At 43.7% G+C, this 13,002-nt stretch overlaps 1 protein-coding gene across 3 annotated transcripts in view; it reads right to left on the reverse strand.

Moving 5' to 3' along the window:
* Positions 1–13,002, reverse strand: part of ppp4r4 (protein phosphatase 4, regulatory subunit 4) — a 231,166-nt gene that overhangs the window by 41,672 nt on the left and 176,492 nt on the right. For all 3 annotated transcript variants that reach the window (XM_059962617.1, XM_059962616.1, XM_059962606.1), the window contains one exon: positions 2,875–2,958. In XM_059962617.1, coding sequence (XP_059818600.1) covers positions 2,875–2,958 — 84 coding nt within the window. The remainder of the gene's footprint in view (positions 1–2,874; positions 2,959–13,002) is intronic.

Raw genomic sequence — 13,002 nt, forward strand, 5'->3', positions numbered from 1 at the left:
CTGCTGAGTTTCTCCAGCATTTTGGATGTGATGCTCTGGATTTCCAGCATCAGCAGAATCTCTTGCATTTACAATACAATAGATCTACCTTGATAAAATAACTCCTATCCATTGCTTTATTTGTAGGTTCCCTCACTAAATTATCATTATCAAATTGTTTGCTGTTTGTTTCTAGCTTGGGGATTGTTTCTCATGGATACAAAGCACTTAGCTTCTGATGCAATCATTGTCCATCCTAACAGAAATTGGATTAAGCTTTGAGAATCATGTCTGGTTATTTGAATTAGATGATAAACTAAAAGTATTTTTTAAAAGCTCAATTTTGGGTTAATCATCATCTTTTCTAGTTTACGTAAACAACAGCAAAGGAACATCAGAAATTAATCATTCAACAATTAGTTTTCCTTTAGGTCTCAGCTCTTCTACTGCAGAAATAGCACTTTCTTAACCGAGATGCATAGGTAAATTCAAATCATGCAGAAGGAATGTAGCAACATCAGTTTCCATATGTACTGGCAGCATCAAGTCACCACTATTTTTAAATATCATACTACTCGTCTTGACACCCAGTATCGCAGCACAAACTTTCTCCAGCTCAGTACTGGGAAATCTGTAGATGATGTTTTCTCTTCCTCACCATCAGCCTTCATGACAATAGCCTGAACATTGGGGGACCTTTTCATCAAGCACCTTCGCTCCATCCACAAAAAAACAGGATTTCCCAGCAGCCAAACAATTTAATTCCAATCACCATTTCGATTCTGATATGTCGGTCTGTGGCCTCTTCCACTGTCATGATAAGGCCACTCTCAGGTGGGAGGAATAACACCTATATTCTGTCTGTGTAGCATCCAAACTGATGGCATGAACTTCAATTTCTCCAACTGCCAGTAATGTCTCCCCTCTTACTACTTCTCCTCTCCAGCCTATCATCTCCTTGGTGCCCTTCCACCTTTCCTTTCTCCCATGGTCTATTCTCCTCTTATTAGATTCCTTCTCCTTCAGCCCTTTGCCTTTTTTACCCATCACCTCCCAGCTTCTTACTTCATTCCCCACCTGGCTTCACCTGTCAGCTTCTAGCTTGTACTTCTCCCTCTATCCCACCTTCTTATTTTGGCATCTTACCCCTTTATTTCCAGTCCTAGTGAAGAGTCTTGGCCCAAAAAGTTGACTGTTGATTCATTTTCAAGAATGCTGCCTGGCCTGCTGATTTCCTCCAGAATACTGCATGTCTTGTTCAAGAATATCCACAATGCCAATATGATACTTACTTCTGACACACATTTCCAACCACATATCTGTCATGAATAAGAAAATCTATTCCCACCTCCAAAACATTTTTCATCTCTGATCTTTCTTTAGTTGTAGTGCTGTTGAAACCTTCATCTCATTTTAGCATATCAAAATTTGACAAGATAGAAATTCTAGTACACCCAAAATGATGTGCTGAATGGATTTCAGGACAGACATGATGGGAAGCTGGTAGGAGAGGCAAATTACTTTCTCAAAATCTGAAATATGCCACTTAGTGGTTTAGTTTGTGGCAAGGCATTGTGGAAGTCCATAAGCCCTATCAGTCTTTCAATCTTGTATTATAAGGAGTGGGAAGGAGAATGGAAAGAGAACTATCCAAGCTCACTGCTGCTGTGGTCACTAGTGTCCAGGGCGGGGAAGGGGATCACCAGTGTCTTGCATTGCTAAAGGTGGAATGTGTGCACCAATCAGGCTTTAAATTCAGAAATCAGAGATGCACAGGGACTTGGGAGTCCTCGTACAGGATTCCCTAAAGGTTAACTTGCAGGCAGAGTCAGGGGAAAGGAAGTCAAATGCAATGTTAGCATTCATTTTGAGAGGATTAGAATATCAAAACAAGGATGTAATACTGAAGCTTTTTAAGGCATTGGTTAGATCACACTTGGGATATTGTGAGCAGTTTTGGGCCCCTTAACAAAGAAAAGATGTACTGGCATTGGAGAGAGTGCAAAGGAGATTCACAAGAATGATTCCAGGAATGAAGGGTTTAACATATGAGGAGCATTTGATGGATTTGGGCCTGTACTCACTATAGTTTAGAGGAATTGGGGGTATCTCATTGAAGTCTATTGGTTATTGAAAAGCCTAGATTGAGTGGATGTGGAGAGGTGTTTCCAACAGTGGAGGAGTCTAGGACCAGAGGGCACACCCTCAGAATAGAGGGACATCCATTTAGAGCAGAGCTGAGCAGCAATTTCTTTAGCCAAAAGGTGGTAAATCTGTGGAATTCATTTGCACAGATGACTTTGGAGGCTAAGTCCTTGAGTATACTTAAAACAAAATTGGATAGATTCTTGATTAGTTAGGGCATCGAAGGTTATGGGAAGAAGGCAGGAGAATGGAGTTAAGAGGGATAGTACATCAGTCGTGATGAAAAGCTGGAGCAGATTCAATGGGCCTAATGGCCTAATTCTGCTTCTATGTTTTATGGTCTTATGGTCAAATTCAAATTCACAACTCCAAATTACTACGCTGATCCTCGTTATCAGTAAACACCTCCTACCTATATCTGTGAGAAATCCAGGTTCCTCCATTTCTGATCTCTTCAGCACTTTCCATTTGAATTGTTCTGCCACTACTGACTACTTTCAGTAATCAAGGTACTCTAATCCATAATTCCTGTGTTAAACCTCTCAGTCTCTTTTCCTTTTAATATATCCTTAAAACCTTGTACTCAAGACAACTGCTTCATTATCACCTTGGTCATTGATCTGAATGAAACCCTCATAGTATAAATGCTATTGGTTGTATAAATATATGTCTTATGGTTGCAGGAAAAGTATTCTAGTGACAAAGAAATCAAATAACTATATTTCTAAAGTGAAAATATATGTTGTTTACCTTATTCTCTGTTCCCACATGGTCTCCCCCTTTAACAATAAATCTTAGAATTTCAGGAAGGTGATCTAGCAGGGCATCCAAAACCTAGATTGTGCAAAAGAATGAAATATGCTCTTAAACACATTGCCATATCAGGAAGTAAACAAAAGTAATTATAAAAAATATAAGGAATTGTTTTGCACTTTGCGAATAATCCGTACATAAAATATTATCAAAAAAATCTGCCCACTTTTCAAGATAAAGATTTGAAAGATTAGCTTTATGTTTCAAAAGTACATCAAAAAACTGGGTAAAATATGCTGTTTGAACCGAATCAAATCAAATCACAAGGATTGTGTTAGGGGCAGTCCACAAATGTCACCGTACTTCCAACGCCAATATAGTTTGTCCATAACTCATTAATCCTGATTTTACTTCATTGGACTGTGGGAGCAAACCAGAGAACCTGGAGGAAACCCATATGGTCACAGGGAGAATGTACAGATGCCTTATAGTCAGCAGTGGGAATTCAACTGATCATGTAACTGTTGCTATAGAGCATTGCACTAGCTACTAGGCTACCAAGCTGCCCCATAGCGATCAATACACAGAGATTGTGGTCTTTCTAGGTACCAATAACATGGGCTGGACAAGTGACAAGGTTCTGCAAAGTGAGTTTAGGGAATTAAATGCTAGGATAAAGGGCAGGACCTCCAAGGTTGTGATCTCAGGATTGCTACCCATGCCACGTGCTAGTGAGGCCAAAATTAGGAAAATTATACAATTTTACACGTGACTAAGAAGTTCATGTGGGAGGGAGGGTATAAGATTTTGGATAATTGGGTATGTTACTATGTGTGTACACAATAAGGAACTTCTGTTCCCAGTGCACTATGAGAGCGGTTCACCCAGAACTGATGTTGGTAAACGGGACAGACACATGTTCATGGCTGGCTGAAGGTCCTGAGTAAGATATGGTTGAGCAGAAGCCATTCTGTAAATCTGTAAATAAAACAGTTCTAGGTAAAGAAAACAAGTACAGGGTACCTTGGTTTTCAAGAGATACTGTGGCAAAAAAAAAGAAATCAGGAGGGCTAAAAGAAGGCATGAGGTTCCCCTAACAGACTAAGGGATCTACAGATATGCTAGGAGACAAAAATTGCAAAGAGATAAAATTAGTCCTCTGGAATATCAGAATGGTAATCCATGTGTGGAGCCAAAAGAGGTGGGAGAGATGTTAAAGAATTTCTTTGCATCTGTATTTACTCAGGAGAAGGACACAGGGTCTGTAGAAGTGAGGTAAAATGGTGTCAACTTCATGAACCCCGTAAAGATTACAGAAAAGGAGGTGTTTGCTGTTCTTTGCACCCAAATTAGAGAGGATATATCCCCCTAGATCCTGACAAGATGATCCTTCAGACCCTGCAAAAGGCAAGAGCAGAAAATGCCGGGACCCTGGCATAGATATTTAAATCATCCTGAGTGACAGGTGACGTACCAGATGACTGGAGAATAGCCAATATTGTTCCGCTGTTTAAGAAAGGCTCAAAAAATAAGCCGAGAAATTATAGGACAGTGACCTAGACATCTGTAGTGGAAAAGTTATTGGAAGGGATTCTAAGGGACTGGATATATGACTATTTGAATAGACATGGACTGATTAAAGATAGTCAGCATGGCTTTGTGCATGGTAACCAATCTCATAGCGTTTTTCAAGGAAGTTATCAGGAAAGTTGATGAAGGCAAGGCAGTAGATGTTGTCTATATGGACTTTAGCAAGGCATGTGACAAGATCCCACATTGGAAGACCCACATGTGTGGGTTCAGTTGCTCGGCGTTCAAGATGAGGTAGTAAACTGGATTATACTTGGGCTTTGTGGGAGAAGTCAGAGAGTGATAGTAGATAGTTGCTTCTGACTGGAGGCCTGTGACTACTGGAGTGCTGCAGGGATTGGAGCTAGGTCTGTTGTTGTTTGTCATCTATATCAACAATCTGGATGAGCATATTGATAAATGAATCAGCAAATTTATGGATTACACCTAGACTGGGGGTTCAATGGACAGTGAGGGAGGCTATCAAGGCTTGCTGTGGAATCTGGATCAGCCTAAAAAATGGATTAAAAGATGTCTGATGGAATTTAATGCAGACAAATGTGAGGTGTTGCTCTTCACAGGACAAGCTATGCTTAGGAGGACGATAGCACCTAAAAGTGACTCCTTTGTTTGTTATTTCTAACAGCTCTATTTCTATCTTTGATATGCCTTTTTTTCCCTTTTCAAGGCTCTTTTGAAGACACTGACTTTAGTTCTTTTTGGAAATGGGACCCGCTCTTGGGGCCTCACGACTGACCGTTTTTCGATATGCCAAGGATGCGGCCTGGAAGATTAGCATGCCTTCAGGGTGTCAGATTTCCGTAGCTCTGGAGGCGGGCAGATTCAAGGCCAGTACCACCACCTGATGCATCATGGGAGTACACAAAAGATTGTAAGCAGCGAGCTGGCTGCTGGCTGTGTGCCCAGGGACCCAAGTTAGGAAAGAAAGCCTTAGGCACATTGCCTTCATAAATCAAAATATTCGGTACAGGAGAAGGGATGCTATCTGAAGATCTATAAGACATTGTTGAGGCCTAATTTGGAGTATTGTTTGCAGTTTTCCTCACCTACCTACAGAAAAGATGTAAATAAGGCTGAAAGAGTACAGAGAAAATTTCAAGAATGTTGCTGGGTCTGGAGGACATGAGTAATGAGGAAAGATTGGATTAGTTAGGCTTTACTCTTTGGAACATAGAAGACGGGCAGATTTGATAGAGGTAAACAAAAATATAAAAGGAAAAGATAGGGTAAATGTGAACAGAATTTTTCCACAGATGTTGGGTGGAACTACAACAAAAGGTCATGGGTTAAGGGTGAAAGGTGTAAAGTTTAGAAACATAGAAGTACAGAAAACCTACAACACAATACAGGACCTTTGGCCTATAAAGTTCTGCCGAACATGTCCCTACCTTAGAAATTACTAGGCTTACCTATAGCCCTCTATTTTTCTAAGCTCCATGTACCTATCCAAAAGTCTCTGAAAAGATCCTATTGTATCCACCTCCACCAGCGTTTCCAGCAGCCCATTCAATGCACTCACCACTCCCTGAGCAAAAAACTTACCCCTGATATCTCCTCTATACCTACTCCCCAGCACCTTAAAACCTGTTGTGGCAACCATTTCAGCCCTGGGAAAAAGCCTCTGACTATCCACACGATCAATGTCTCTCATCATCTTATACACCTCTATCAAGTAACCTCTCATTCTCCGTCACTCCAAGGAGAAAAGGCCAAATTCACTCAACCTGTTTTCATAAGGCATGCTCCCCAATCCAGGCAACATCCTTGTAAATCTCCTCTGCATCCTTTCTATGGCTTCCGCATCCTTCCTGTAGTAAGGTGACCAGACCAAGTACAGTACTCCAAGTGGGGTCTGACCAAGGTCCTATATAGCTGCAACATTACCTCTTTGCTACTAAATTCAATTCCACAAGTGATGAAGGCCAATACACCGTATGCCTTCTTAACCATAGAGTCAACCTGCGTAGCAGCTTTGAGCGTCCTATAGACTCGAAACCCAAGATCCCTCTGATCCTCCACACTGCCAAGAGTCATACCATTAATACTATATTCTGCCATCATACTTGACCTACCAAAATGAACCACTTCACACTTATCTGGGTTGAACTCCAACTGCCACTTCTCAGACCAGTTTTGCATCCTTTCCCCACCATCCTTATAGGGCCCCTGCCCCCTCCCTCTTCAGTCCTGACTAAGGGTCTTGGCACGAAACGTTGACTGCTCATTTCCACAGATGCTGCCCGACCTGCTGAGTTCCTCCAGCGTCATGTACGTGTTGCTTTGACCCCAACATCTGTTGTGTACTTTGTGTTTCTATTATATCAATGTTCCGCAGTAACCTCTGACAGCCCTCCCACACTATCCGCAACACCTCCAACCTTTGTGACATCAGCAGACTTACTAACCCATCCCATCCAGGTCATTTATAAAAATCACAAAGGGTAAGGGTCCCAGAACAGATCCCTGAGGCAATCCACTGGTGACTGACCTCCATGCAGAATATGACCCATCTACAACCACTGTGCCTTCTGTGGACAAGCCAGTTCTGGATCCACAAAGCAATTTCTCCTTGGAGCCCATGCCTCCTTACTTTCTCAATAAGCCTTGCATGTGGTACCTTATCAAATGCCTTGCTGAAATCCATATACACTACATCTACTGCTCTTCCTTCATCAATGTGTTTAGTCACATCCTCAAAAAATTCAATCAGACTCGTAAGACACGACCTGCCCTTGACAAAGCCATTCTGACTATTCTTAATCATACTATACCTCTCCAAATGTTCATAAATCCTGCCTTTCAGGATCTTCTCCATCAACTTACCAACCACTGAGGTACCACTCACTGGTCTATAATTTCCTGGCTATCTCTACTCCCTTTGTTGAATAAAGGAACAACATCCGCTACCCTCCAAACCTCCGGAACCTCTCCCTTCCTCATTTATGATGCAAAGATCATCACCAGAGGCTCAGCAATCTCCTCCCTAGCCTGGGGTATATCTCATCCAGTCTCGGCGACTTATCCAACTGGAGGCTTTTCAAAAGCTCCAGAATATCCTCTTTCTTAATATCTAAATGGTCAAGTTTTTCAGTCTGCTGCACTGTCATCACTACAATCACTAAGATCCTTTTCCATAGTGAATACTGAAGTAAAGTATTCGTTAAGTACCTCTGCTATTTCCTCCGGTTCCATACACACTTTCCTACTGTCACACTTGATAGGTCCTATTCCTTCACGTCTTATCCTCTTGCTCTTCATGTTCTTGTAGAATGCCTTGGGGTTTCCTTAATCCTGCCCGCCAAGGCTCTTTTCATGGCCCCTTCTGGCTCTCCTAATTTCCTTCTTAAGCTCCTTCCTGTTAGCCTTATAATCTTCTAGATCCCTAAAATTACCTAGCGCCCTGAACTTTTTGTAAGCTTTTCTTTTCTTCTTGACGAGATTTATTACAGCCTTTGTACATCACGGTCCTGTACTCTACCATAACTTCCCTATCTCATTGGAACGTACCTATGCAGAACTCCACACAAATATCCCCTGAACATTTGCCACGTCTCTTCCATACTTTTCCCTGAGAACATCTGTTTCCAATTTAAGCTTCCAATTTCCTGCCTGGTAGCCTCATAATTCCCCTTACTCCAATTAAACGGTTTTCTAACTTGTCTGTTCCTATCTCTCTCCAATGCTATTGTAAAGGAGATAGAATTATGATCACTGTCTCCAAAATGCTCTTCCACTGAGAGATCCGACACCTGACCCGGTTCATTTCCCAATACCCAATCAAGTACAGCCTCTCCTCTTGTCGGCTTATCTACATATTGTGTCAAGAAATCTTCCTGCACACACCTAACAAACTCCACCCCATCTAAACCCCTTGCTCTTGGGAGATGTCAATCGATATTTGGGAAATTAAAATCTCCCATCACAACAACTCTGTTATTATTACACCTTTCCAGGATCTGTTTCCGTATCTGCTCCTCGATATTCCTGTTCCTATTGGGCGGCCTATAAAAAACACCCAGTAAATTATTGATCCCTTCCTGTTCCTAACCTCAACCCACAGAGACTCCGTAGACAATCCCTCCATGGTGTCCACCTTTTCTGCAGCCTTGACGCTATCTCTGATCAACAGTGCCATGCCTCCACCTCTTTTGCCTCCCTCCCTGTCCTTTCTGAAACATCTAAAACCCTGCACTTGAAGTAAACATTCCTGTCCCTGAGCCATCCAAGTCTCTGTAATTGTGACCACATCATAGCTCCAAGTAGTGATCCATGCTCTAAGCTCATGCGCTTTGTTCACAATATTCCTTTCGTTAAAATAGACACATCTCAAACCTTTGGTCTGAGTGCGTCCTTTCTCTATCACCTGCCTAGCCTAACCTCTCGCACTGTCTATAAGTTTTCTCTATTTGTGAGCCAACCATCTCTTCCCAGGTCTCTTCCCACCCCCCAACAATTCTAGTTTAAACTCTCCCCAGTAGCCTTAGCAAACTTCCCCACCAGGATATTGGTCCCCCTGGGATTCAAGTGCAACCTGTCCTTTTTGTACAGATCACACCTGCCCCAAAAGAGGTCCCAATGATCCAGAAATCTGAATCCCTGCCCCCTACTCCAATCCCTCAGCCACATATTTATCCTCCACCTCATTCTATTCCTATTCTTACTGTCGCGTGGCACAGCCAGTAATCCCGAGATTACTACCTTTGAAGTCCTGATTCTCAACTTCCTTTCGAACTCCCTGTAGTCTTTTTTCAGGACCTCTTCCCTTTTCCTACCTATGTCATTGGTACCAATATGTACCATGACCTCTGACTGTTCTCCCTCCCACTGCAGGATACCTTGGACGCGATCTGAAACATCTGGACCCTGGCACCTGGGTGGCAAACTACCATCCGAGTTTCTTTCCTGCGTCCACAGAATCGACTGTCTGACCCCCTAACTATAGAGTCCCCTATCACTACTGCCTTCCTCTTCCCTTCCCTTCCCTACCCTTCTGAGCCACAGGGCCAGATTCTGTGTCGGAGGCACGGCCACTGTTGTTTCTCCCAGGTAGGCTGTCCCCCCCAACAATACTCAAACAGGAGTACTTATTGTCAAGGGGTACAGCCAAAGGGGTACTCTCTAATACCTGACTCCTTCCCTTCCCCCTCCTGACTGTGACCCACTTGTCCATCCCCCTTGGCCCCGGAGTGACCACCTGCCTATAACTCCTTTCTATCACCTCCTCGCCCTCCCTGACCAGGCAAAGGTCAATCGAGCTACATCTCCAGTTCCCTAACTCGGTCCATTAGGAGCTGCAGCTCGACACATCTGGTCCAGATATGGCCGTCCAGGAGACCGGGAGACTCCAGGACCTCCCACATCTGACACTGAGCACAGAACTCCGGCCTCACACACATACTTACTTTCCGCAATTAGCACAAGTAAACCTACCTCGCCTCATCCCATTACCACCTAATCCTGTTGAGCCAAAGCCCTACCACTCTGCTGCAGATTGAAACATGAGGGGAACCTTCATCACTCATGAGAGTGTGGAACAAACTACCTACGTAAGTGGTGCATCCGAACTTGATTTCAATAGGAAGTTTGTATAGGTACATGGATGGTAGGGCTATGGAGGGATATGGTCTCAATGCAGATTGATGGGAGTAGGCATCTTAAATGGATTTGGCACAGACTGGATGGGCTGATGGGCCTATTTCTGTGTTTTACTTGTCCATGACTCAATGACACATTTTGGAAGTAAGTTTCAAAGGTGATAAAAACTGCACGAATTTCAGTTATTTTAAAAAAAGATTGATGTTGCAAGTGTGGATTCTGCACAATACATTTCTAACATTAAGAATGTTTTCTTAAAACCTGGACTATTCCTCTTCCCACCCTGTCTCTTGCAAAAATGCTATCCCCTTCTCACAATTCCTCCGTCTCAGCCACATCTGCTCTCAGGATGAGGCTTTTCATTCCAGGACAAAGGCGATGGCTTCCTTTTTTAAACAAAGGGGCTTCCCTTCTTCCACCATCAACTCTGCTCTCAAACGCATCTCTCCCATTTCCCTCACATCTGTCCTCACCCCATCCACCCGCCACCCCACTCGGGATAGGGTCCCCCTTGTCAGTAGACAATAGATAATAGACAATTGGTGCAGAAGTAGACCATTCGGCCCTTCGAGCCTGCACCACCATTCTGAGATCATGGCTGATCATCTACTATCAATACCCGGTTCCTGCCTTGTCCCCATATCCCTTGTTGATTCCCCTGTCCATAAGATGCCTATCTAGCTCCTTCTTGAAAGCATCCAGAGAATTGACCTCCACTGCCTTCTGAGGCCGTGCATTCTCTGGGAGAAGAAGTTTTTCCTTAACTCTGTCCTAAATGACCTACCCCTTATTCTTATAAGGCCTTCTGGTACTGGACTCTCCCAGCATCTGGAACATATTCCCTGCCTCTATCTTGTCCAATCCCTTAATAATCTTATATGTTTCAATCAGATCCCCTCTCAATCTCCTTAATTCCAGCGTGTACAAGTCCAGTCTCTCTAAACTCTCTGCGTAAGACAGTCCGGACATCCCAGGAATTAACCTTGTGAATCTACGCTGCACTTCCTCTACAGCCAGGATGTCCTTCCTTAACCCTGGAGACCAAAACTGTACATAATACTCCAGGTGTGGTCTCACCAGGGCCCTGTACAAATGCAAAATGATTTCCTTGCTCTTGTACTCAATTCCCTTTGTAATAAAGGCCAACATTCCATTAGCCTTCTTCACTGCCTATTGCACTTACTCATTCACCTTCAGTGACTGATGAACAAGCACTCCTAGATCTCTTTGTATTTCTCCCTTACCTAACTCTACACCGTTCAGATAATAATCTGCCTTCCTGTTCTTACTCCCAAAGTGGATAACCTCATACTTATTCACATTAAACATCATCTGCCAAGTATCTGCCCACTCACCCAGCCTATCCAAGTCACCCTGAATTCTCCTAACATCCTCATCACATGTCACACTGCCACCCAGCTTATTATCATCAGCAAACGTGCTGATGTTATTCTCAATGCCTTCATCTAAATCATTTATGTAAATCTTAAACAGCTGTGGTCCCAATTCTGAGCCCTGTGGCACCCCACTAGTCACGACCTGCCATTCTGAGAAACGTCCATTCACCGTTACCCTTTGCTTTCTATCTGCCAACCAGTTTTCTATCCATGTCAATATCTTCCCCCCAATGCCATGAGCTCTGATTTTACCCACCAATCTCCTATGTGGGACCTTATCAAATGCCTTCTGAAAATCGAGGTACACTACATCCACTGGATCTCCCTTGTCTAACTTCCTGGTTACATCCTCTCCTTGTCCTCACCTACCACCCCACCAGCCTCTGGATCCAATGTATAATTCTCCGTAATTTCAGCCACCTCCAACGGGATCCCACTACCAAGCACATCTTTCCCTCCCCCACCTTTCTGCTTCCCGCAGGGATTGCTCCCTACGCGACTCCCTTGTCCATTCATTTCCCCCCCCCATCCCTTCCCACCGATCTCCCTCCTGTCACTTATCTTTGCAAGCTGAACAAGTGCTACATCTGTCCTTACACTTCCTCCCTCACCACCATTCAGGGCCCCAGACAGTCCTTCCAGGTGAGGCGACACTTCATCTGTGAGTCGGCTGGTGTGGTATACTGTATCCGGTGCTCCCGGTGTGGCCTTTTATATATTGGTGAGACTCGACATAGACTGGGAGACCGTTTCGCTGAACAGCTGCGCTCTGTCCACCAGAGAAAGCAGGATCTCCCAGTGGCCACACATTTTAATTCCATGTCCTATTCCTATTCTGATATGTCTATCCATGGCCTCCTCTGCTATCAAGGTAAAGCCACGCTCAGGTTGGAGCAGCAACACCTTATATACCAGCTGGTTAGCATCCAACCGGATGGCATGAACATTGACTTCTCTAACTTCCGTTATGCCCCTCCTCCCCTTCTTACCCCATCCCTGATATATTTAGTTTTTTATTCCCCCTCCCTTTTTCCTTTCTCTCTCTGCCCATCCCTTTGCCTGTTCTCCATCTCCCTCTAGTGCTCCCCTCCCCATTTCTTTCTCCCTAGGCCTCCTGTCCCATAATCCTTTCCCTTCTCTAGCTCTGTATCCCTTTTGCTAATCACTTTTCTGGCTCTTAGCTTCACCCCACCCCCTCCGGTCTTCTCCTATCATTTCGCATTTTCCCCTCTCCTTCCTACTTTCAAATCTCTTACTATCTTTCCTTTCAGTTAGTCCTGACGAAGGGTCTCGGCCCGAAATTTTGACAGCACTTCTCCCTATAGATGCTGCCTGGCCTGCTGCGTTCTACCAGCATTTTGTGTGTGTTGCTATTAAGAATGTTTTCATTGCTCTCTAAATGACTTAAATGTCTGAAGTGACCGAAGAATTGATTGTGGACTTTGGGAAGAGGAAGTTGGGGGAACACGCATGAGTCTTCTTCAAGGGATCAGCAATGGAAATGGTGAACAGTTTCAATTTCCTGGGTGTCAACATCTCTGAA

Source organism: Hypanus sabinus, chromosome 2 (genome assembly GCF_030144855.1).
Source record: "Hypanus sabinus isolate sHypSab1 chromosome 2, sHypSab1.hap1, whole genome shotgun sequence".
NCBI lineage: Eukaryota > Metazoa > Chordata > Chondrichthyes > Myliobatiformes > Dasyatidae > Hypanus > Hypanus sabinus.